General features: G+C 48.2%; 1 protein-coding gene across 6 annotated transcripts in view; it reads right to left on the reverse strand.

Annotated features, from left to right (window-relative positions):
• Nucleotides 1-27,100, reverse strand: part of DAPK2 (death associated protein kinase 2) — a 68,789-nt gene that overhangs the window by 26,638 nt on the left and 15,051 nt on the right. For all 6 annotated transcript variants that reach the window (XR_008616600.1, XM_055082647.1, XM_055082648.1 and 3 more), the window contains 2 exons: nt 19,668-19,806; nt 1,328-1,457 (listed from right to left, as the gene is read on the reverse strand). Coding sequence is in view for 5 of the 6 variants with exons in the window: in XM_055082647.1 (XP_054938622.1) it covers nt 1,328-1,457; nt 19,668-19,806 (269 nt within the window). In the remaining variant the exon portion in view is untranslated. The remainder of the gene's footprint in view (nt 1-1,327; nt 1,458-19,667; nt 19,807-27,100) is intronic.

Consider the following 27,100-nt stretch of genomic DNA (forward strand, 5'->3'; position numbering starts at 1 on the left):
CACCCCAGGTTCAAGTTGGCCCTGCCACCAACTCACTGTGTGACCCTGGGTGTGCCAGTCTGAGTGTGGCTTCTTACCATCCCTGTGTCCCCAGTACCTAATATCTGTCATATAGTAGTTGGAGAATAACCATTGGTTGACCTTAAGTAAAATCCCCTACCTCTCCAAGTCCACATTTAAACTAGATCAGGTGATCTGAAAATATCCTTTCAGCACTCTTATTTGATGGTTTGATGTCTTGTTTCCAAAACTAAATTGTACGCTCCTTGAGGGCAAGGTCTTCTTATAGAGACAACGTGGTCTAATGGAAAGAGCACAGGCTTTGATGTTGGATGTATCTGTTATTGAATCTCTGCTCTACCACCTACTGGTTGTTTTGCCTTAAACAAGGCACTTGATGGAGAAGATATTTTAAATCTGCTTCATTAGATCCTATAAGGATTAATTTAGACAATGTAGAGCACCAGGCATAGTGCCTGGCACACAGCAAGGTTTCCCTGCCAGGGGGTCTGTGGGGCCTCTGCAGTTTCATTCCACAGTGGCTGCAGAGCTGCTATGTGTGGCCTGAAAATCTATCAGGCTGGATGTTCTGATGCATCCCGTCTTCCTTTTTGATTAGACTGTGGTCAGAAGTTTGAGGCCCCAGGCTTTGAGGAGACCATTCCCTCCCTCCATCTCTAAGACCACTCCAACTCCCAAAGCAGAGAGGTGTTGGTTCTGAACTCCCATTCCTTTCCCCTCTGCAAAGCTGTTTCTTTATGACCATCCCCCCTCTCCCCGACCTGTGGTACAAGTCCCACCAGGCCTGGGCCAACCAAGGCTGAGAGACACAGAGGGAAGACAGAGACGCCAGGGCTCTGCTGGAGCTGGGCCTCCTGTGCGTGAATGAAGGCCAGGCACACAGGAGAGGCAAGCAGGTGAATCTGGCATCTGGCAGATGATTTCCCTTCTCTTTTTCAGGAAATCAAAAGCTACTCCAGAAAAGCTTGAGTTTATGGGAATGCAAGAGGGCGAGGTAATTTTAAACGTTCATAATCTCTTCTAAGAGCAGGCAGTGGAGCCAGCTCTGGGAGGATTTAACTCTGCAAAGGCCTCTAGCCCCACCTGGCCTCTCACTGCCCCACTGGGCGCTCAAAGCCAGCACGTGGATCCTCATCCAGAGGCCAGTGAGACACTTCCTTCCCTACCCATTAGATTTCTAGGGGGTCTCCAAGGCATCACCTCTCAGCCCACAGGCCACAGCCCCAGACACAGGGTTTGCTACTGGGATTTCGCTACCTCTTGATCCCAGATTCTCAGTTGGGAGAGAAACAGGCCTAAAACTCACCAACAAATTCTGGCGTCCCAAAAATGTTCTTAAATTCAACTCCATCTTCTATTTCATGAGCCAGGCCAAAGTCAATCAGCTTGATGTGTGGAATGGGAATATTCTTGTCCAACAACATAATGTTTTCTGGCTGGAGAACAAAAAAAGAGAAGAAAAGGGATAAAAGAAAAGATGGTAATTAAAGCCCTATTTTATGTTTTTGCTTTGGTTTTGGGGTGGGGTTTGGTGTTCTTTTTTGGGACACCAAAACAGCATAAACACTTTCTTGTTTCTGTGTCCTCAGTCTTCTCCTGTGAACTCAAAAACAGCCACAACACCAAGGGCAAGGCCTGGGTTTTACCAAACCTGCTGGTGACAGCAGAACCAGACTCTGGCTTTAATCCTGTTTCTGTCTCTGAACGGCAGATCCCTTTAATGCAGTGCCTCTGTTTCCCCATCTGTCAAATGGGGCCAGGGAGATACTTGCAGCATTTCCTGTAAACAAAACCACTGCCTCTCTGGGTACATGTGGGTGGGGAGGGGCACTGCAACGTAGCCTCACTTTACACATGGCTTATTGACCTCCATCTTCTTGACCACCTCCTTCCCCTGGCCGGTCAGCTTCCTGTGGACAACACTCCCCTCCTCTAGACTAACGATGTGGCTCACACTTCTCTATGTGTTTAACTAACATTGGCCCTCGGTGGGACACAGGAAAAAAACACCTAATTTCCAGGGAAAATACCAGCTGCCCAGACTATTCCCAGCCCAGTAGAACAGCTGCCAGATCTAACACAACAATGGGGGTGTGTGTAGGTGGGGGGACAGCCCTGCCCTGGCCTCACTCAGCCCAGGCTCCCAGTGAGGCTAGAACAGGATCCTGAGCCTAGCCTTCTCACTCCCACCCAACCACTCAGAGCACTCAGTGGGTGAGCAGTCCCTCTGATTCATCTTCCTTCCTCCTGCTCACCAGGACCATCCTAGATCCCATTCAAAATGGAATGCCTTGAAAACACACATCTACACAAAAACTGGTACACAAATGTTCACAGCAGCATATTCATAATAGTCCCAAAGTGGAAGCAACGCAAATGTCCATCAGCTGATGAGTAGGTAAACAAAATGTGGTATATCCACACAGCAGAATACTATTCAGCCATAAAAAGGAATGAAGGCAGAGAAAAAAATAAAAAGGAATGACGTACTGATACATGCTACACCATGGATGAACCTTGAAAACATGGTGCTAAGTGAAAGATCAGTCACCAAAAACCGCAGATTATACGACTGCATTTATACAAGATATCCAGAATAGGCAAATCCACAGAAACAGAGTAGATGAGGAGTTGCCTAGGACTAGGGGATTGGGGAGTGACTGCTAATAGGTACGGGGTTTCTTTTGGGGGTGATGAAAATGTTTTAAAATTGACTGCAGTGTTAGTTGTACAACTGTGTAAATTGTAGACTTTAAATGGGTGAATTACATGCTAGGTGACATATAAATCTCAATAAAGCAGTTTTAAATCAATAGATAAGTAAATAAGTATTTATTTTTAAACACTTTTAAAAAGTATTTTTTAAACACTTTTAAATAAGTGTTTAAGAAAACTGAATGTCCCTGTTTCTCAAAGTACTGGAGAATTTCCCACCTTGCACTTCTGCTCTCATCATCTGCTCTACCTGGAAAGCCTTGGCTCAATCTCGGCCCACTGAAATCCTAGCCAGGCTTCAAAGTCTAACTCAGTCCACCTCTTCCTTGAAACCTTTCCTCAGAAGCACTGAGCCTTCTCCCCCCATCCACAGACATGAACGCTCCCTCCCCCGGGGCCCCTTCATGCTCATTGGAACCTTTCTGCTATGACAGCTGTCACACTCTCTCTTGTCCGACAGTCCTCGATGTCTGTCCTCGATGCCCTACTGGACCCTCAGCTGGAGGGAGGATTCAGGTCTTTGCATCTCCGCCCCCGCAGCGCAGAGCTCAGAGGGGGGCAGGTGGAGGGTGGCCCTAAAAGTTGGCTGAATTGACTCTGAATCTGCGTTGAAGACAGCCCAGGTGTCCCCATCCCAAACTTTCCGGCTCCCTGGTCTCTGTGACCTCACTTCACAGTGGCTGGAAACTTTCACTCAAGTGAGTTGGATGAGGAATCCCTCCTTTCTTTTCCTTTTTTAAAAAAAAATAATGTAATATGTTTCCTTTTGCATTTTAAAAGTGTGTTTATTCTTTTCCCCCTCTGGAGATTTCTCTCAACTTATTTTGAAACTGTGCCAAAGTCCTTTCCCAAGGCAGGGCGGTTCCTTACACTCTGCAGAAAGGAGAGTGAGGGCAGGGGGACGTCAGGACACAGGATACAGGCTGGGGGCCCCCTCCAGCGCCCTGACCCGGCCCTCCGGTGGCCGCCCAGGGACCCCAAGCATCCTGGCACCCCCTGTGGTGAGCTGCACCCTCCCCGCCGCCCACCATCTCCTGAGCAGGGGGCTTCTCCTCCCTCCGTTCCACCACGTTCCTCAGCCACCTTTTGGGAACTTCTCTCTTCCTGGGAACAGCCCTGAGGCTTCTCCCTGGGGTTGAGGGGCCCGGCCTGGGTCCTCCTGGCCACCACCCAAAACCCGCTGAACAGGGCTGGGAGCCGCAGTGGACAGAGGCAGACACACTAGCCCTGGTGGTCCCCAGGACTTGGGGGCAGTAGGGACGGGGGGCAGGGACCCCACAGGAAGGAAGGAGGAACAATTGGAGGCAGGATTCTCCCAGGCATTCCTGGAGAATCCCTGGGAGAATCCCAGGAGATTCCCCCTAAGAAGTGAGACGCGTCCCTGCCTCACATCCTCTCACCTCGGTGGCCCACAGCCCAGGGGAAACAGCCTCTCCACTGGCTTGTGAGAACCTCCGTGCAAAGCCACGTTTTCTCACCTGAGTCCCATCTGTCCCCTGCCCCACCCCAAGAACCCATCACACAGCAGGTGACTGCTCCCCTGCGTGGGACACTCTCCCTGCACTGTCCCTACCCCCAACCTGGCTAATTCACATTCACATTTCAGCAAAAATAGTACCTCCTCCACAAAGCCTCCCCTGCTGCCCACACCCGCCACTTCCCCAGTTCCCATCAAACCCTGCACCTCCCCTGTTTCAATGCTTTTCCCACTGCCTCGAGCTTGTCAGTTTACTGACCTGTCTGCCCCACTGGGCTAAGAGCTTCCCGAGGGTTTAACTCCTCTCAACTACCCCCAAGGTTAGCATAGAGCCTGACATCCACCAGGTGCTCAGTAAATGTTCCCTGAGTGAAGACAGGCGCCATTTAGTAAATCCCTACAATGTGAAGATCCAGTGCTCACCAGGCATATGACATACTTTATACCTCATTGACCCTCTCACTACCTTATACGGTGGGTGTTTATCATTCCTCTTTCTCAGGAAAAGAAACCAAAACTGAAAAAACACTGAATCATGGACCAGGGAGTTTAACCTCTTTCTGTCCGACTCCAAAGCCTGTGCTCCTAACAACTAGACTAAATGGTCCCCCTTCCCTGCTTCTCAGGGGTCCTGGGAATCTATCCCAGGAAGAAGTGGGAAAGCAGCTTGGGCCTAGCAGCCTGGGGCAAATTCGCACCCTGGCTCAGGCACAGCTATTTTCCTGCCCCGACACCTGTTTCCCGTCCCAGGATGCCTTTCTTCCTGTGATGCTTTCACCCTGGTGAGCAGCCCCAAGCCCCGCCCCTGGCCTGGCCCTCATGCTGTGTCCAGAGACTCAGAAAGGAGCGTCAGGACCTCCTGGGCTGAACCTCCTCATTTCAGTGAGAAAACAGAGGTCCTGTCCAAGAGAGTCCCAAGATAGGTCTGCATAAAGTGATGGGGGTCTGGGGTTTCAGGCTGGGAGGTGGTCCCAGTACAGCAGGAATGCTCTGCTAGGTGGTGGAGACCTGGGTCCTTGTCCTCACCTCACTTACTACTCGTAAGTTGGATCATTTGGACCAGATGCACCTTCAGCTCAGACCAGCCCTGACTGGGAGTACACAGAGGTCACAGGCTCCCCGCCACCAATGTTTCCTACTTCCTGCCCAGGCTACCAAAGAGATTCTAGGCTGGCCAGGGGATCTGGACCCCACATCTGCAGCTTCTCCGACTTTCAGAAAGGCTTCCTTCTTGCTATCCCAACCTCCAATAATAATCTGATGAGGCAAGGAAGCAAGGCAAGGACTGAGATTTACTGTACATCTACCAAGGCAGGCATTGAGCTAGTGCTCTACGTCATCCTTGCAGCCACTCTGAGTGGTAGGTACTATTATCAACCCCATTCCACAGATGAGGAAACAGAGGCTTAGAATGATAAAGCATGCACCCAAGGTCCAACAGCTCATGATGGCAGAGTCAGGATGAGCTTCCCGGGAAGCTCTCTCCACCACAGCACCCTATTTGGTTAAATATCTTCAGTGGTCCTACTGACCACCAGAGAAAGTCCAGATGCCCTGCCTGATATTTGAGGCATCTGAGGCTCTGCATTTTCCAGCCTCACTGCCCATCACTTGCCTGCACCTGTCCTATATCCCCTCAGGATGAGCAGTACCAGGCCCAGGACGACATCTCTATTCCATCCTTTACTCTGGCTCTTCCTCTTGCCTAGAATGCCCTTCCTACTCTTCCTCACACTTTCAGAGCCTATCCCCTATCTCTGCCCCCTTTTATTCTCTTGCTTTTCAATGAAGCAGGCCTTGACCTTGTGCTCTAACCCCCTCAGCACCGAACATGCTTATGAGTGAGTGGCCCTAGTTGCAGGCTGTCTCTCGTATCGTGATGCAGCTTTCCTGGGTGGTAGCCTCCTTGGGAAAATTTCAATCAGTTTTAAGGTTCCTGGCATCCCCTATAGTGTCTTGCATCCTGCATGTTTCATAACAATTTGCTGATGTGAACTGAAGGAATTGGGGGCTAGTGGCTCTTCCCTTTCTGCGCCATGGAGGCCCTTGACCACTAGGGGCGCCCGAGAGCACGCCTCCCCACAGCGCTGGTATAGGGCTGGATCAGGAGGGAAAAGGGACTCAGGGAGGGTCTGGAGGGTGGTCTGACGGCAGCAAAGAGGCAGTTCCCCCAAGGGTTTGGTCTAAGCTTCTTCGCTTCCCCACTCCCCAAACAGGGTAGGGTGGTGGAAAAGAGCCCAGGCCTGGGTATCGGGAAATTCCAATTTCAACTCCACCACCCAAGGCTGTGTGAGCTTAAGCAGGCTACTTCCTCTCTCTGGGCCTCTGTCTCCCAACTCCAAAATAGACCCTGGATGATAGCCAAAGCCTCTGCAAGCTCTAGGCCCTGTAGCTGCCAGGTGGCACATCCTCCAAGCTGGCTGGGCCAATTCCCACTCCTCTGGGCCCCAAGGCAGGACCGCAAAGCTTCAGGTCTCCTGGTTCCAGGGCAGGAAGGAAGAGCAGACTGCCAAGCCAGACAGCCCTTGGGAGAGTGCAAGCCCATCCACACTCCCTCACTCCTGTCATTCTCCTCCAGCTTTATTTACTTCAACCAAATACTTCACCCACACACCTGACGTCACCTCCAAAACACGGCTGGAGGAAGGGATCACATTTCCATAGATGCTGCCACTGCTGAGCCCAGGGCTCATGGCGTAGCCACCAGGAGGTGAAATTTTCCCCACCTGTTAAAATAAAGCCACCAGCTCAGCCCATCAGGCAGACAGCTGTGGGCCAATGTGCCCTTTAGCAGCCCAGTGGATCTGGCCTGAGGCACCTACTATGGTGCCATCTGGAAGCTGATCCTCCAGGGGGGACCCTTGTCGGGTGATCCCTACTGTCCTGGTACAGCATGTCTAAGAGTCCCTGCAGGATGAAGGCAGCCTCAGGGGATCTATGAAGTAAGGTGCCAAAGACCAGAGCTTAGAGTCAGGCCTGGGTTCAAATTCCACCTCTATCTCTCACAGTGAAACCTGGGCAAAGTCATTGGACCTCCTGGAGGCTTGGTTTCCCCATCTGCAAAATGGGAACACCTACCAAGGCATACAGTGTTCTGAGAATTCAGGGAGATGGTCCATGTAAGGAGCGGTGCCCAAGGAGATTTCAGAGCAGGGTGGCTATGTGTGCTCTCTCCTTTCAGGGATGTAGCAGTGACAACAGTCATCCCTGGGAACTTTACTGAATCCCTGCTGAATCTGAAGAACATGACCTTTGCAGACCTGCCTCCTCCCATCCCGTTTCACCCCCAGACTCACAATGTTGGGGCTGCAAGGGACCTCAGAGACCGTTTAGTCCCTTCATGCTGCAGAGCTGCCCAGAGAGGTCAAGAAACTGCCAAAGATACCAAGCAAAGAGCAGAGCCCAAGTCTGCTGGCCCTCGGCCCAGTGCCCTCTCCAGATGCCTGCATGGCCTGCCCATCACCAGGTGAGGCTGCTCAGCTCAGCAGAGCTGGAGCCCAGCCAGGTCTGTGCTATGGGGACAAGGAAGCTGTCTAGGAGCCTTCCCTGGAAATGTCAAGCACAGTCCCAGGTTATTCAGCAAGTGCTGGGCAACCTGAGAAAGCAGGGCCGCATGCTGCCAGGCCTCTGTGGGCAGGTTTCCATGGTGCTGCAGCAAATTCTCCCCACCCCCTCACCCCCCAGCACACTGTAGATGAGACCACAGGCAGCCCTTCCCCACCAGGCTCCAGTGTGGCCCGGGCCCAACGTCCACCTTCATCGACATTCAAGGCCCTCCCACCTCTGGACAGCACATCCTCTGCTGCATGCCAGTGGACCTTCAACACCCCCACCCCAACCTGCAGTTCACTCTGCTGGAATGCCTTCCTGACAAGCTTTCTCCCCTCTCACCACCCAGCTCCAGCACTTCCCCACTGGAACATCTTCTGTGACCCCCTCCCCGCCAATACACACAGCTAGTTGTCTCTACCCAAGGGCCTGCAAGGTACACGGACATGCCTCTGGTAGAGAACCAACTGCACTACAACTACTCCCTTACATGTCCTCTCCCCACTCACCTGAAGCCCCACAGGGGAGGACAGGGGCTTTGCCTCTCTTTTCCATCCCTCGCACCCAAGAGGGGCTGCAATGTAGTAGGTGCTCAGGAATGGTTTACCAGGTAAAGGAATGAAAGAATCGGCGCAGTCATATGTGCGTCTCTTGCACAACCTGCTTTTAGGGAGTCAACATAGACAATGACTAAGAGCCTTAGAACCTGGGTTCAAATCCCAGTTTTGCCATTTACCAGCAGTCTGACACCAGGCAAGTCACTTATCCTCTCTCAGCCTCAGGCTTCTCACTTGTAAATTAGGGGTAACAATAAAACCTACCTCAAGAGGGTTACTAAGAGGATCAGACAAGGCATATAAAGTGGCCTGTAGCCGTTGTCATCATCTCTGTGCTTATTTTCCTGATCTTGCCGCTCCTTTCCAGAGGTCTTTATCATCTGCCTATTGAACTCTTACCCATCTTTCCAGGCCCAGTCAAAATGCTATCTTCTCCAGGAAGCATCATCTGAATACCCAGCCCAGCCCTCCTTCTTTCTCCCAGCTCCACACTCGTGCAGCAATCTTGACCTGCAGCACCAAACACTGCCAAGACCTTTATGTGTTAGTCTTGCCTCCCCCACTAGACTGCACACTTGCTGAGGGAAGGGCCTGCTCTTCCTGTGTTTCCAAAGGCACCCAGTCTGAAGTTTCACGCATAGCAAAACCTACAGCACTTAGTTTACGAAGCGTTTACACGCCTCTTATTTGATTCTCACTCTCTGAGGCAGGTACTGTCATCACCCCATTTTACAGATGAAGAAGTCGAGGCTCAGAGAGGTTAAACGCTTGCTCAAGATGCCTTAAACGCTTGCCCAAGATGCCTGTGTGCTCTCTCCTCTCCCATGTTGCCACGCTTCCTCTAGCTGATGTAAGGGTGCCCATTTAGATCACCCCTGCCGGCTGGCAAAGTTGGCATTTCCATCTCGGCTCTGGTAACTCACCAGCTTGCTGGTCCAGCTCCATGTTTTTCTTCCTTTCTTTCTTTTTTTTAACTGATGCGTTTCTCTTTTTTTTTGGCTGCATCAGGTCTTAGTTGTGGCACATGGGATCTTTGTTGCGGTGTGCAAGCTCCAGAATGCTTGGCTTCTTCGTTGCGGCGTGGGTTTCTCTCTAGTTTCAGCGCTCTGTAGTTGTGGTGCTCCAGCTCCAGAGCACGCGGGCTCTGTAGTTTGCGGCATGCAGGCTCTCTAGTTGAAGCACGCAGGCTTAGTTGCCCCGCGGCATGTGGGATCTTAGTTCCCCGACCAGGGATCGAACCCTTGTAACCTGCATTGGAAGGTGGATTCTTAACCACTGGACCACCAGGGAAGTCCCTCCAGCTCCATGTTTTTCCTAGAAAACGCACATCTTAGGGAAGGGCCCCGACATTCACTCGTGGCCTGCTCCTCTATGGGAGGCTGCTGCATGGTTCTAGAAGCCCTGCCTGGTAAAGTCAGAGAAAACCACTACCTACTGTCTCTGTGCTCTTATTGGGTAGAGGGAGGGAAATAAAAATTCACTTTCAAGGCCATTCTAGGACCACTGGATTTCAGCCTTGGACCAGTCAGCAATGCTGGCTCTCTGGTCTGTGCCACACGACAACCAGCACTTGCCTTGGGCTCTCCCCACACATCACCTTATTCCTCACAGCCACCAAGCTGTGGATGGCTGGAGCCTCCATTTAACCAGTGAGGAACCTGGGCCTGAATCCAGGCATTCTGAGCCCCAAGCTGTGCTTTGGGGCCCATCTGAGATAATTACATTGGAATCCCCTGGGGACTGTGTTAAAAATACCAAAGCAATTAAATCAACCCACCAGGAGTGAGGCTCCAGAATTGGTTTTCTAAAGCAAGCTCTGCAAGAAAGTCAAAATCATACAGTGCCCAGTGTTTGGGGAACCAGCACTAAAGCGGGCCCCCTCATTGGACAGACCTGGGTTTTTTAAATAAATAAATAAACTTATTTATTTGTTTGTTTGTTTATTTATTTATTTTTGGCTGAGTTGGGTCTTCGTTGCTATGCGTGGGCTTTCTCTAGTTGCGGTGAGTGGGGGCTACTCTTCATTGCGGTGCGCGGGCTTCTCATTGCGGTGGATTCTCTTGTTGCGGAGCACGGGCTCTAGGCGCACGGGATTCAGTAGTTGTGGCACATGGGCTCAGTAGTTGTGGCACGTGGGCTCAGTAGTTGTGGCACATGGGCTTAGCTGCTCCGCAGCACGTGGGATCTTCCCAGACCAGGGCTCAAACCTGTGTCCCCTGCATTGGCAGGTGGATTCTTAACCACTGTGCCACCAGGGAAGTCCCCAGACTTGGGCTGAACCCTGCTTCTGCCCCATGCTAGCTGTGTGACCTCGGCAAGTCATTCACCTCTCTGATCCTTGGCCCCTCATCTGCAAAACGGGAATGTTAATATGGTAAGGGGTTCTGAGGAGGCACAAGAAAACCTAGGAGCCCTTGAGCAACCTCCCCTTTCTATAAAATGACCACGACCATGGCACCTCCCTCATAGGGTCGTCATGTGGATAAAAGGAGTAAACACATGCAGAGCACTCAGAGAAGAGCCGGCACATTTACCACAGCCTCAATAAATGTTGGCTGCCATTATTATTGTTACACCACTGCTGCCACCACCACAGCTGGCCTGCAGGTAGCACTGTCCTGTTTACAAAATGCTTTCACCAACAGAGTCTCAGAGAGCTGGGGGTGGGCTAAAGCTGGTGCCTACCGGCTCATGAGAGCCTGCTGTTAAATTTGCAAGAATGTTGTAAGCCAGTTGTTAAACTGAGCTATGTAAGAATATTATTTTAATATTTAAAATTAAAATATAGAAACATATTTAATTAAATTATATTTAAAATTCTTAAAACTTATTACTTCCAGGACTTCCTTGGTGGTGCAGTGGATAAGACTCCACGCTCCCAATGCAGAGGGCCGGGGTTTGATCCCTGGTCAGGGAACTAGATCCCACATGCATGCCACAACTAAGGAGCCCGCCTGCCGCAACTAAGACCCCATGCAACCAAATAAATAAATAAATTTTTAAAAACTTATTACTTCCTAATTTCTATTAGGAAGTATAAATTTCTATTTCCATTATATTTTATTTATTTATTTCTATTATATTTTATTATTTTCTATGTTCTTGAGGTTATTTAATGCCTTTTATCTCTGAATGGGGGAAATACTTCATCATGGTATGTTACTGCACCCCTCTTCCTAGCTCTAGTCAGTGTCATCAAGTTGGTGCCTTGAAATTGGGCACAGTGAGTGTATTTACACCACAGAAATCCGCAGACACTACAAATCAGGACTTGATTTCTTGATTCTAGACTTAGGAAGTGCTGCAGAAAAATCACTTAATAACAGAGATTAAACTTATAAGGGTGTCATGTCTATAGCCATTATTTTGTGCTAGCAGAGAAAACTGAAGAAATATTTTTCAATATTCAGAAACCATTATCCAATTCAGCAAAGAAGTCACTCATGTCATTGGCAAACAGGTAAAGTTCCAACACACGTCTTCATTGCTTCATTTTCACCTTGTTAACGTAAACAAAAATATCAACGAACAATCCTGTTGGAACTACACTCATTTGTCTATTGCATCCATAGGTTGGCTATTGATACAAGAGGTCAGCAAAAACCAAGGAAAGTGTTCTACAAGAATCAATTTATTTTTGTGAAATTTACAAAATAAATGTATTATATATTTTATTACTTGTAAATTACATTATAAACTTTTATATCAGTAGACTTTATAATAATTTAGTGTGTGTGTACATATATTTGTTTATTGGAGATCCAGCTACTACCAGAACACCACTGCACAGAATCTGAGTAGACTAAGTTACTGTCTGTGCTTCCCACATGAGGAAACTGAGGATCAGAGAAGTTAATTAACTTATTCAAGGCCACATGACTAAGAAGTGTTGCAGCTAGGTTTTCACCCAGGGTTTTTCATGCCAAGATACCTTTCCACCACCCTTTACCACTTCCAGAATCAGGTTCTTTCACTCCTACTGAGATCAGCTGCATGGGGAGGGCTAATGGTAGAGATGTGAATGGAACCTAAAAGGTACTGTTTGAACACATGATACTTCAGTGGAGGCCAGGCCTGGGCAGGGGCCCAGAGTGGAGGGCCGTGGGCAGCTGGAAGTAGCAAAGAGACTCTGAGCACCTAATGGTGATGGCAAAGGTAATATGGACAAAAGAGGAGGAGGGCACTGCTTTTTTGTCTTTGTTTCCTCATCTGTAAAATAGGGATCATGATATTTACTCCAAGCCATATCAACCTCACACAGTGTCCTGCCACGTTGGGAATCTGCCCAGCCTGGTGGTAGGAAAGCACCACCTTATTCATTACCCCTTTGGGTGCTTCCATGCCCACCTCCCTTTCTGAATCCCTTTGGAGGAAAGAGAGGAATAGGGAGAAATGTGGCCTCATAGGGAAGCTAGTTAAAATTCACAGCCAGCACTTGCAAGGAGTCTTAGAGTTTACAGGGACCTTTCAGAAACACTGATCTCTCCCTGGCCCCTCACTCCATTCCTGGGTGAGGAAGTGAGGGGCAATATTATCTCCACTTTCAAGGCCAGGAAAGGTCAGAGCCATGACCTCCCCAACCTTGCCTAGCAGAGGTGAGACTTAAATGCAGGCTTGACCCCCAATCTTCTCCTCTTTCCACTTCCCATGTGGCCTCCTGCTGTATCTCATAAAAAGCATCTTGTTGGTTTAATGCTCCCCATTTACACATTTACTGCTATATTTCAACTCTTTCAATTATGGCTCTCCATAGTTTAATTTTTGCCACATTTTGTTCCTTCCCTCAACCATTTAGGAGCTCTGTGTCCTCATTTCACTTCTCCTCGGGTCACCCTAGGGTGGCCCTGCAGTAGTTGATAAAGCAGCCAGGATGCATCCCTAGGGCTCTGGGCTCCCATGCTGATGCATGGAGCTGAGATGAAGAGCCCACGGGGCACATACTGAGGCTGGGGCATAAGCTAAGCTTTGGGTATGAGGAACAGAAAACAGGGTCCACCCTCAGAACATGCCAAGAGGGTAAGGAAATCAGAAAGACTTGTATAAAAGCCTCAGCAGCAAAGTAAATCACTACAGAGCCCATGTGGCCTGATGGGTTAGAATGTAGAGTGAAAAAAGCAGGAAAGAAAATTGTGGAAGTAGTATAGGTATAACACCTTAACACACACACACACACACACACACACAGACACACACACACACACACACACACACCCTGTTCATAAAAAGCTGGAGAAAATATAACAAATGTTAATAATGATTATTTTGGAGTACAGAGTCTGCACTTAACTTCTTTGTATGTTTCTGTATTTTGTTACTTTTTATAATAGCATAAATGACCATTGACTTCATTTTTTAAGAAAAGTTTATGGGGTACCTTCGGTTCATCTCTTTCCCACAGTCTTATCATTACCTCCAACTGGCTTACTCTCTCCCATCCATTCCCTCTCCACTGCCAGGAGAATTTTCTTTCTAAATAAGAAATAGAATGATGTTTCTCTACCAATTAAAGGTCTTCCACAAATTATTGTTAGTTTTCTTAAGTGTGATAATGGTACTGTGGGTTGGTAGGAGACTGAACTTAATCTTGAGAGATGCTTACTGAAGTGTTTAGAGTGAAGTGTCACAATAGCTACAATTTTCTTTTCAATTATACCATAATTTTAATAAATTACATACATTTTAATACTTATTTTTAAATTTTTATTAGATATTATTTTTAATTTTAAAAATCACACATATGCACGTGTGTGTATATAAAATGCTTTTTATATAAATGTAAATTTTTTTTTTCTTTTTTAAAGAGAGAAAGAGGTAAAGCAAATGTGGTCAAATGTTGAATGCAGGAGGAGGGCATAATGGTGTTCATTGTATTGTTCTTCTAATTTCTTCAGACATTTTGAAATGTTTTCATAATAAAAAACGTTGAGGGGTAAAAGTCTTCTATGGCTGTGACTGCCTGTACAAACTTCTGCCCTAAACTTTTACAATCTCACCCGAACCTATCTTGACAGTCAAAACTGCCAAGCCTCACCTCTATTTCATGCTCCAAGGTTTTAGTATGGAAGTCATCTCATTCTTGTAAGATCTACTTTCAAATGCATGCACATTTTACAGCAATTAATAGAATACAAATTAATTTTTTAACTATGAGGAATAACCTATTAGAAAGAAAACATAAGGTAAGCAGATGAGAAATTAACTGTGCAAAGGATAAATTTATGGCACAGTATAAACCTTCGGATTAACTATGTGTAAAAGCCATGATGCAAGCAAGTAAGAAATCCATACTGTTAGAATCTGGTGAAATAAAAGCTGGTGATACTCAGCTGTGCTTAGTGTCTCCTCACTGGCTAAGTTCAAGTACCAGCCCTATCATTTAGTACCTGTGTGGTCTTGGACAAGTAACTTAACCTCTCTGAATCTCAATTGCTTTATGTGTAAAAAAGTGACAATACCTTGTACCTCAGTGGGTGGCTGTGAGGATCAAATGAGAGAAGAGATGTATAAGCATGCTGTATTCTAGAAAGTACAATGTACATTTAAAGTATTATTAGTATCATTCTTATGAAAACTTGATGAGCAGACCCCATTGCATCACGAACATACAAACAACTCAAAGGATGATCAGGACACAGAGGAATTTGGATTTTTGGAGTGTCTTGCTCAGGAATTCACTCTTCTTAACACTGTTTACATAAATCAAAAAGTCCCCTCAGAGTTCCGGCTTCCTGGCTTGCATACAATTTCATTCAATTCTCATGGTGTGTTCTTTTTGTTTAAAATACCAGTCAGACCGGAGGGTCACCTTCCATTTCTGAATTCTCAAGTTGGATTTGGGGAAGGTAGGGGAGACACACCCATACTCAGAGGGGAAACTCCCAAATCCAAAACAAACAGAAAACCACACAAAAACACCCTATACAAGGCCTTTATTTGTGTGGGATCACGAACTAGGGTGAGGTCCCTGGGTGGTGCTGAGCCCCATTTCCTGGTATCCATCCTCCAGATGGCACATTGAATGATACCCAGGATGAGGGGCAGTCAGTCGCAGTGTCACGTCCATTTATGTAAACACAGGGCAACATCATCTACCTGCACCCCCTCTACCTACCCACACCAGCGGGCCTGTCTGTGGTGAGTTTACACCACACACTGGGATGGTATTCATTCTGCTGAGGCAGAGAGGTTACCCCTCGGAAGTGAGTGTTTCTTAGTGAGAGTCATGGGTAGATTTTATTTTAGATGGCCTCGGCACCAGTCTCACTGCAGCCATCTCCCCGTAGATGGTGGACCCTTGGAAGGCAGGTACCACATCTTATTGATGCTTGTCACTCTACCCCTTGGTGTACAATAGTCTCTCAATAAATGTCACATCACTAAATTGAAGTCTGCCTGCCACCTCTTTTGCATTTTCCATATGATATCCATGTGTGCATTTGTCTTACTAAACCATTCATTCCTTCATTCACTCATTCATTCAACAATGAGTAACTCATGTGTCAGGCACTGCGCTAGAGACAAGAGCAGAAAGTGATGCCCGGTGATAAACGCTGTCAGTGGAAGTCTATACAAGGGGCAAGATAAGCGGGGAAGCAGGTTGGTTCTCAGTTATGCTTTGGCAGGCATGGGAAAGTCTTGCTTACCAGAGGAAACAGCATTTCTGCTGGGCCTGGAGGATGAGCAGGAAGTCCATAGGCAGAGAAAAGGAAGACAAGCAGCTTCCTGGATTTGAACAGCATGAACAGAGAAGAGGGGCCAGGACATGTATCTGTCATCCTGGTGCTTGGGGCTAGTGTTTTCGAGCGGGGAAAGGTAGATGAGGCCAGAATCAGGGCTCAGGCAGTTTAAGAAAGACATGAATGCCATGCTGAGAGGGGTTCTTTTATCCTATGGGTGACAAGGATCTGCCACAGATTTCTGGGCAACAGCATGCCGTGATCTGTTTTAACCAAGGCTGCTAATTGTACATTAATTTTTCCATTCATCTGCTCTGTGCCACAAGGTTCGGAGTGTGTCATAAGCAGGGATAGAGCCTTACCATTCCAGCACAATGGCTGACACAGGAGGAGAGGTCATTCCTATTCCAAAGGCAGGCCAGAGAGCTGATCCTCCTCCATCACCTGCTCCTTCCAGCTGGAAGGTGAGCATGGAGAACAGGTCATGAGCAGGGGCGTGGAGATAACAATGGTGGCTGTGTTCACGGGGTAGCCAAGCGAGCCTGACTCACTTGGCAAGGAGTAACAGAATACAAGAGGAGGGGAAAGCAGAGGTCCCTCGTGGAGAAGGAAAATCAGGAAGAGAAATGGATTCATATAAAATGAATTTTATATGGTGGGAAACAACACGGAACCAAGAAGTCCCCTCTAAGCTACCAGCTGGACCTTCTGCATGATCCCTCCAGCTGGCAGGAAGTTCCAGCCAAGGGGAACACATACCCACAATCTGGCTCCAGGAAGTGTCTAGTCAATCATGAGGTAATCCCACTGAGTTCCAGCTACTCATCACTTCTGAAGTTGCCCAGCTGGGCCTGGGCCAAGGGACCCACGGGAAGGGGAGTCAGCAGGCTTCTTGTCCATACCCCTCTAAGGATACAAGGCAGGGTAGGGGTCAGCAGTATCCTCAACCTACCTGCATCCAGGGGAAACCCAGACTGTCTCCAGGTTGTGGAAAACGTCCAGATTGAGCCCAGGAGCCAGACAAGATCGCCCACCAGTAGCCCCACCTAGCAACCAATCTCAGCTCCCTGCTGGGCGATTTAGAATTGCACTAGCAGGCTTTGTTTTCCTAGTCTATCAGGGCCCAAAACACTGTAACAGGAGGTGTGTTTTCTTTTCCTCTATTCTGGGAAGGGAAATAACAATACCAGCTACTATTACAGAGGACCTATCTGGTATCCAGAACTTAATGCTGCTTCTCTCTCATGTTTACAACTCTGACAGGTAAGCATTATCATTTGTGTTAAAGCTGAAAAACTGAGGTTCAGTTGTTTCCTGGTACACGGTAGAGTGAGGGTGAAACCCTGACCGGGCTATAACTCCCCCCACCTCAGCAAGCTGCCATAGAAGCCAACCGTACAGCATGAACATGCTCTAGTCATCGGGGCCTGTGGACTCCACACGCCTGCCTCTACCAGCCCCATGAGAGAAAAGACAAAGGAGGCCATTCTGAGGCCAGCCCCCTGGAGCCAGCAAAGACATAGAAAATAAGTCAACTACCCATAGCATTATCAGGAAGGAGACACACGTGCGATCCAGGTAGCCCGTTTCCTGCTTGGTGTATTAATACCCTGAGGTCCAAAGCCCTGCCCAGGCCACACACTCCTCAGTGACCCTGACTTTTACCCCGTGACACCTGAGCGAGAGTCTGCGAGATGTCTTCTATTGGAGGAATTCAAAATACTGCAACAATCTGGCCTAAGGAGGGGATACTCACAGCAGGTCGCCCCACGGGGCACAGTAAGAGCTGGGGTGGGATCCCTGTACGGGACGTGAGCCCACACCGTGATGCAGCCTCTGAGACCACAAGACACCATACCCTCTCTGGGCCAGCCTTGCCAGCCAGAGCTTGGGTTTCATCCTGGACTCTGCCCTCCCCTTCATGTCCCACATCTAATTAGGTACCTAATCAATCCTCAGAGCAACCTCTATAAAAGGTCTTGACTCCAGCCCCTCCTCAAATTAGTTTGGCACTTGCCACATCCCACCCAGATTACTGTCCCCATTCTATCCGTGCTCCCAGCTGGAGGTCTCTTTCTGAAACACACAATCTGCTCGCCTCACCTCCCAGCTCATCTGGCCCATATCTCTCAGTGTAAAGTTCAGCTGCCTTGGCTTAGCTCCCATGGCCTGTGTCTGCCTCCTGCTCTCCTCCTGGCTTCTCCATTCAGCACATTCACCCTTTGCCTGTACTATCCTGAATGCATTGTGCTGTTTCAGGACCATGTACCTGCTGGCCTCACTTCCTTAGAAGGCCCTTCCCCTCTGATAACTCCTGGCAGTCCTTCAAAACTCAGTTCAAATACCACCTCCTCCAGGAAGCCCCTCTTGGATACTCCAGTCTGACTTAGATGGCTTCTCATTTAGACTCCCAGCCCCCCAGTACTTCCCTCTATCACAGCACTTAGAGTTGTTGATCTCTCTTTTATGATTCCTGCACAAGTTCCTGGAAAAGAGGAACTAAGCTCAAATAAGGCCTCAGTTGATTTTGTACCTGTAGCAACACCCAGGCACCCAGCACAATGCTTGAAACACAACAGGAATTTCTGGATAGAAAAATCAGTGGGTCGGACTTCCCTGGTGGCGCAGTAGTTAGGAATCCGCCTGCCAATGCAGGGGACACGGGTTCGATCCCTGTTCTGGGAAGATCCCACATGCTGCAGAGCAACTAGGCCCATGCACCACAACTACTGAGCCCGCACACCACAACTACTGAAGCCTGTGCGTCTAGAGCTTGTGCTCCGCAACAAGAAAAGCCACTGCAATGAGAAGCCCACCACAACGAAGAGTAGCCCCCACTCACCACAACTAGAGAAAGCCCGCAAGCAGCAACAAAGACCCAATGCAGCCAAAAAAAGAAAAAAAAAAATCAGTGGGTCTCCTCCCCAATAAACGGGTCCCTCTAATTACAGGTTGGGGGATCTTTATGCTTCAGGTGACTGTAAAGGCTCATCAGCCTATGCAACTGAGCTCAGCTACTATGGGAACTGATCCTTCTACTCTGACCACACTCTTGCTTTGTGAAGTCCTGTGTGGTCACAGGGAACTTTCTCGACCCTGAATACCAGTTACCACAAATGATCAATGGCCCCTGGAATCAGTTTTATGGCCACAGTAAGGGGCGGAGTGGGGGAGTGCAGCCAGTGGTCACTGGGCTCTAAGATTTATAACCTCTGGTCAAAGGATGCTGGACGCTGTGCTGGGTCCAGAGAGCCAGGCAACCTCAGCAGTATTCATCTGAATGCGTCTAGCTCTGCCCGCTCAGTAGTTAGCTCTTGGTTACTGAAAAGTTCAGTCTTGCGAAATGGGTTTGGTTTCAAGTTTCCTGTCATTGGCTTACTTATTTAAAAACTACACCCTATGTATTCCCTGAAAGAGATAAGGTGCCAGTGGTCTGATTCAGAAGCTTCTTGCTGTCAGCCCCTATGCGAAGAAAACCTTTTCTGAGAAATGAAACTCAGGAGGGGGACACTCCCGTGGCATCATTTCTTTCCCAGAAGCTCAGAGTTTTCAACTGTAAGATGAGGGAGGAAGGCCTAGTGGGCGCTGATCCCTCCTGGCAATGACATTGGGACAGACTGGGCCCATTCTTCCTAACCTGATTCTTTTCCCTTTCCCCCCAACCCCACTGACCTTGAGATCAAAGTGAGCAATTTTCTTGGCATGAAGGTAGTTCACCCCTTCCAGGATCTGCTTAATGAAGCTGGTGGCCTCCTCCTCACTCAGGGACTCCTTCTGGGCCAGGAAGTCGAAGAGCTCTCCTCCAGACACTCTGCAAGACACCGGTAAGGAGGGCCCAGGCCCAGTCAGCCCTGTGTTTCCTGAGCCCAAGCCCACGGGTGCAACCCCTGACCCCGTCTCCAGGCACCGTGCTTAGCAGAATCCCCTCACTCATCTCTGGGGCTCTATCCAGCCAGCACAGGGACTGACTTTCCTTCTATTTCTACTTGCTGTGTTCCTCCTTTTGGATCACAAGGGCAGGAACCACCCTTAGGGTGTCACCAGAAGGGTCTCTGCTCACACTCTAGGCCCAGGTCCCTTGTTATCCTAGGTGCTACCCCTCCCCACCATATGACTCAAGTGACAGAGGATAGAAACAAGTGCTGTGGGATGACAAAGAGGAACATATGCTGGGACAGAAACTGGAGACTTAGGTTCCAGTCCAGCCCTGCTACTGGCTTTGGACAACTCACTCCCCTGCCCCCTCCAGGCAGGCCTCAGTTTCCTCACCTGCGAAATGAGCAGACTGATCAAGATGGTTCCCAAAGCCCCTTTCTTTCATCTTATAAAAGATGACCTCTTCAAAGACATGTCCCTAACTTAAACATCAAGACCCATTAATTATATTCATCTCTAAAAACTCTAAAATGCTGCTTTTGCCCTCACATTCTACGCTCCTGCACCCTATGGTTGATGTGGCAGGAATAGAGAGACCCATGGAGCAAAAAGAGTAGTTTACAGTTGTATCTGAACTGGGGATTTATGGTTGCCAGATAAAATGGGAGATTTTTATTTGCTAAATCTGGCAGTCCTACTGGGCTTGTTTGGCCTCTGACAGATGCTGGAGTGTCCAGCCGACATGTGCTTCTCTGGAGCTGCAACATAGTCAAGGGTCGCCCCAGGAAAAGATCTCAGGAAGGGATCTGGGCCAGAGAGTCCAGGAACTCAGGATCACCTGGAAAACTTGTTTAAAATGCAGATTTCCGGGTCCCACCACAGACCCTACCAAATTAGATTCTCTAGCAGCAAGGCCTCAGAACCTGTATTTTTATAATAACAGCAACATAGTAATGGTAATTAATATTCACTGAATACGTACTCTGTGCATAATGTATACTTTTTGTACATTATCTCATTTAATCATCACAATACCCTATGAGCTAAAGTACATTACTATTAGTTTCCTATTTCACAGTTGAAGAGACAGAGGCTCAGAGAGGTTAAGTCACTTGCCCAAGGTCAAACAGCCTGTAAGTGGTAGAATCAGGATTCAAACCCAGGCAGAATGACTCTCAACCACTATATCACAGTGTCCTCAAATGATTTTCATATGGCCAGAATGGTTTCTGTCCCAGTTTTGGGACTCACTCACTCCCTACCACCTAGTCCATCCTAAATAAAGAGCCTCAGAAACTTTTTTCCTTTCTTTAAAAGTGTCCAGAAGCATATATGGACCCACTCATCAATCTTAGCATCATGAAAAACAGAACAACTGAACACAATGTCATACAATAGGAAGTACACAGCAACACCTACAAAGTACTGCAACTTAAATAACTGAACCTAAATCTGCTTAAGCCTCTTGTTCAGTGCTTTTTTTTTTTTTTTTTTTTGCGGTCTGCGGGCCTCTCATTGTTGTGGCCTCTCCCGTTGCAGAGCACAGGCTCCAGAAGCGCAGGCTCAGCGGCCATGGCTCATGGGCCCAGCCGCTCCGTGGCATGTGGGATCTTCCCGGACCAGGGCACGAACCTGCGTCCCCTGCCTCGGCAGGCGGACTCTCAACCCACGAACCTGCGTCCCCTGCATCGGCAGGCGGACTCTCAACCACTGCGCCACCAGGGAAGCCCTTGTTCAGTGCTTTTGACAGAACTCTGCAGTGATGGAAATATTCTCTCTATATGCTGTCCAATATAGCAGCCACTAGTCACATATGGCTAGTGAGGATTTGAAATACGGCTAATGCAACTGAGGAACTTTTAAATTTTAAGTCATTTTAATTCGAAAACTGAAGTGGTGTAAAATATTTTCCTTTAAATACAACTTTAGTTTTTTGGCAGGACTGCACTCTAACCATTGCATTGCAAATGAATTGAAATGTGCTGTAAGTGTAAGATACACACTGGGTTTTGAAGACATAGGATGAGAAAAAGAATGTAAACTATCTCATGAATGAGTTTTACAGTGATTACATGTTCAAATGATAATATTTTGTATATATTGAGTTAAATAAAAAATATTATTAAAACTAATTTACCTAGTTCTTTTTACTTCTTATTCAATATGGCTGCTGGAAAATCTGGCATTTCCATTGCATATGTGGTTTGCACTATATTTCTACTGAACATCACCAACAGGAAGGGCATCTTGTTTAGGTCTAACTATAGGTTTCAGGAAACACAGGACATAGAGGAACAAGTTAAACAACACCATGAGGAAGGGAGAAGCCGAAACCAGACTGTGAGACAATCAACAGGACAAATGACCTAATTCTCCCAACAAATCAATGGCATCAAAAAAGGGAGGGAGGGCTTCCCTGGTGGCACAGTGATTAAGAATCCACCTACCAGTGCAGGGGACATGGGTTCGATCCCTGGTCCGGGAAGATCCCACATGCCACGGAGCAACTAAGCCCGTGCACCACAACTACTGAGCCTGCATTCTGGAGCCCGCGAGCCACAACTACTGAAATCTGCAAGCCTAGAGCCCGTGCTATGCAACAAGAGAAGCCACCGCAATAAGAAGCCTGTGCACTGCAACGAAGAGTAGCCCCCGCTCGCCACAACTAGAGAAAACCTGCGCGCAGCAACAAAGACACAACTCAGCCAAAAATAAATAATTAAATAAATAAATAAATAAATAAATAAATAAATAATTTTAAAAGGGAGGGAAGGAGAAGTGCCATAGAATAAGAGACATGGGAAACAAAAGAACCAGACACGACATGTGGACTTCCCTCATTTGGATGCTAATTCAAATAAAACAACCGTAAAAAGGTATCTTTGGGTCCATCAGGAATATCACTATGGACTGGAGTGTAGACACCCTCGGTGGTCTGGGGCCTGGCTGGCTGGATAATTCTGTCAGGTGTGATAAATCCATGGTGGCTGCATTTAAAAAACTGCAGTCAATGAGAGATGCATACTAAAGTGTTTGTATGTAAAATGACATGATGTCTGAGGTTTGCTTCAAAGTACTGCAGCAAACAAACAGTTGGAGTCGGGGGAAGTAGGATTTGATGTAAAACAAGACTGGCAAAATGGTGATAATGTGAAGCTGGGGGATGTGCCTGTGAGGGTTCTTACATCCTTCTCTCTACTTCTGTATATGTTTGAAATCCTCCATAATAAGAGGCTAACAGTAAACTTCTAGGGAAGCAAACTCCTCGCTCTCCCTCAGTGACCCCTGCACAGAAACCATCATCACTTGGGAGTTCTTCCCTAATAGGTGAGGAAACCAAGCCCACAGGAGGGGAAGTGGCCATGCAAGGTCTCCTAGCAAGAGAGTGCATGGTCAAGACCATGTCCAAGTCCCAGACCCCAGTCCAATATCATGCACCATATCATTGTTGGGGGTGGTAGTGCTGGAAGAGGGCTTGGTTTTGAGTTTATTTAGAGTTCGCCACCTGTGTGATGTACTTCCCCAAGCATTCTCTCACTTGAGACTCACATCCGCCCTGAGGGGTAGATGGAACTTCTGTCCTGGTTTCCCAAACAAGGAAACTGGGGCCCCAAGAGAGCAGTGACTTGCCCAAGGTGACTTGCCAGCTAGTAAGTGGCAGAACCAGGATTTAGATCCAGATCTTCTCAATCCCGGTGCACCACGTGTTCCTCTCACCACACTCTACCCATATTATAAGCTCGAGTTGCTGATGCAAAAAAGAAAACCCAAAGCCACCCCAAGCCCTAGGCTGTCATCTGCCATCCCTGTCCAGCTGCATCCGTGCCCTCACACACTGGGCTGCCACTGTCTGGCTGGCCCTCTCCCCAGCTAGATTACCTTTGCTTCCACAGCACCTTGTGCAAGACATTCAAGAGAAGGTGGGCGAATAAAAAAAAAACAAAGAAGGAAGACATTTAAAATATCAACATGGCACAGAATATTCTGTATCATACAGAAGTGAAGTCTTGGCATTTTCAAGAGACCTGTCGGGAGCCTTCTGCAAATTTTCAAATCCACAGTGTCCCTCAGGAACACAAGGACCTAGCCCAGTCCGTGTTTTTATACTTCCAGTCTTGCTGGGTGGTGCAAGGCTGTGACCTCGGGCATATCCTGCCCTTCCTACCTTAAACAGAACACTGGGTAAATGTAAAAGAACTTCATGATAATGTGGATGTGTTCTGTCACCCAAAATTACTGATGTAAAGGCCCAGGCAGGGTGAGGACTTTGGGGGACAGTAATCAGCTGTTCTGTTTGAAGGTGTGATCTGGGCAGGAGACGGAGTGAGACATGGTGTCCTTCGTCCTTTGGACGAAGAGGGGAACAGCCATGGTGACCCTTAGAATCATCCCCAGAGACTTGGAAAGGTGGGAGGCTGATGAGCCTGCCGGGTATCTGTCCCAGCCCTGGACACCCAGGCCAGGGACACTCACATCAATCCTCAGGCACCTGTTCTCAAGGCCATCAAGGAGCCTGGGTTTTGTTTCTACCCCCAAACCTAGTTTCTCCCAAAGGCTTCTCACTCCAAGATCTCTGCCATGGAGTCATCCCCACTCCACCCAAGCTTCTCTCCTCTCACACCCCTAAACAATTTGACTTAAAGAGGAAAAGCAAAACCTAACAGCCAGCCTCTGCTCTCCTCCAGTGTCCCCAGGACCAGTCACCTTCCTGCTAATCTGACCCTTGCCCCTTTCCTCTCTGCAGTTTGATCTGGCTGCTAGAAACGCTTTTCAGAACTCTTTCAAAAGCAACCAACCATTCTGAGGGAGTGCTCATATGACCTGTGTAGGCAGTGATTTGGGAAGGACGCTGCCAGAGCTGTTGGGGCCCAGAAAGCTGGACTCAATTCAAGGCCTGGGAAGCATTGCCACCACCTTGGAGCGCTCTGTCAGGCCCTGCTCTGGTATGCTCCCGCCGCTGTATTGCTTTCCACAGCTTGGAGTCAGGGAGGCCCCAGAGAGGTCAGGGGCCTGGGATGGAAGGGCTGCCCAACCCTCCCAGGGCAGACCTACATTTTTCAGAGCCAGCTCCACGTGTGGCATGAGTTAATCCATTGAGAGTTTGAAAATATTCTTTACACCCTACAGAAGTCAACTTACATGGACAACTCAATCCTTCCCAACCCTGCCATCACCAGTCCTGACGGCTGCTGCACAGGCGATCATGGACAGGGTAATAACAGCTGAAGGGGACTTAAATCAGGGTTGGGGATGTCCTCTGAGCACTGGCCACTTCAGCTGAAGCCCTGCACTAAACAGTGCTGAGAGGTAGATCCACCCACAAACCCTGCAAATATCAACTGAGCAGGTGGGCTCTGACACCCGTGTTTAAGTACCAGGCAAACCCACTAGCCTAGTAGGGCACAGTGAGGACCAGGAGGCCAAAGGCTCCTAAGCAGCCCAACAGAGGTCACCAAGTCCAAACATAAAAGCCCATGAAATGCCCTTCTCTCCTGGAAGGTCCTCCTCTCAGACCCTGGTCACACAAGATTGAGGCACTGTCTTAACAATCCCTAGCTCCATAGCCAGGCACCCTGAGACACTGAGGCAGCTTGAAAGTAAAGGAGGAGACAGAGAAACTACGAACAGACAGAACTTCACAAACACAGCAGCTCACAGGAGCACCAGTGTGACAACTGATGTTACGGGCGGTGACAGCTCACGAGAAGAGGGCATGTAACCCTTGGTTAGCCATGAAGCCTGCTGGGAGAAACAGGGACATCTCAAGAGCGTCCGAGACCCCAACTCCTGGGGTTCTACAAACAGGGAGTAACAGACAACTTCCCCAGCAATGACAGAAATGCCAATTAAAATGACAAAAAAGTAACATAACTGTAAAAGACAATAATGAACCCTGCTTTAAAACAAATGACCCAGGGCTGGCAAGGCTGCAGGCAGAAAGAAACGCTCCCATGTTGCACGTGGTGCTGGTTAACCTGTCCTATGAAAGTGAAGATACCAAGAGCCCTAAAAATGTCAGCCCGATTGCCCCATTCCTGAGGATCTGTCTAAAAAATTAATCCAAAAGAAAAGGGGGAAAACACAGGAAGAAAGTTGTTTTATGGCAGTAAAATGTGTAATGGTTAAAAGCTGGAAATTAAAACACCAAATGTCCAACAACAGGGAAATACGGGTATGTAATTTAATGAAACATGATATAGTCAGTGAAAAGGGAAAAAGCTATTCATGGCATTATGTTCACTGGGGGAAATGTAGAGCAGGAAATTGTACAAGTACAATGATTGCATGCAAATAGGTAAAGACTGAGAGGAACCACAAGGAAACAAATAGCTGTGTTTGGGTGGTAGGCATATGAACGTAATTTCTTTTTAGTTGCTGTAAAGTTTTGACAACAGACTTTTAAAGAACTGGCCTGGCTTTCCCAGCAAAGGTGGGCTTGTCACTCTCTGCTGGGAACCAGTGCTAACCCTTAGCCTTGGGGCTTGCCACACCTCGGGCCATCCACATGGCTGGCTACATCTGTGGGAACCCACCAGGCTTGTCTGAGTGAGGCAGGTGTATACACTGACTGGTCCAATTGGTTAAGAGGTCCCTGGGAGAAACACAGAGGACATTGGGAGTTAGACGAGGGGAGAGCATGGGTAATTCTATGCACGTAAACATTGAGATGGATAATTTAAGAATCTAATGCAAAAGTATGCAAATGCCCATCTGCTACATAAATCTATAGGCTGACAACACCAGAGCATAGTTCTCAAATTAGAATGGTCTCAAATGTCAGGTGGTCCACCCAACCCACACACAGGTTAAGGATGGCTGCCTGCTTTATAGATGAGAGCTGAAGCTCAGAGGGGTGAGGTGACTTGCCCCAGGTCACAAAGTCAGGGATTGCTGAGACAAATGCTGCCACTCCTCTGCTAACTGGCAGATGCCTCACGCCTCTGAGGCTCAGAACATTCTTGACAACCCGGTCTTGCTACTTGACTAGACACAGCCATTTCAACTTGTGCCACAGCCCAACTCAAACTCTACTAACCCCCGGAGGCCCACCTCCACCTCCCCAATCCATGGGGGGCATCTCCAGGAGGGACACCAGTTGGCCAACCAACCCCTGGAGTCGTGGTGTCACCCATCCAAATTCCACCAGACTGTGAAGGATTCCCCTGCAGGGCCAGCCCAAGGCCATCCCACCTCAAGCGCATAGCTATCTGCACAAGCAGCGTGGACCC

This window comes from Physeter macrocephalus, unplaced genomic scaffold (assembly GCF_002837175.3).
Source record: "Physeter macrocephalus isolate SW-GA unplaced genomic scaffold, ASM283717v5 random_186, whole genome shotgun sequence".
NCBI classification, from domain to species: Eukaryota; Metazoa; Chordata; class Mammalia; order Artiodactyla; family Physeteridae; genus Physeter; species Physeter macrocephalus.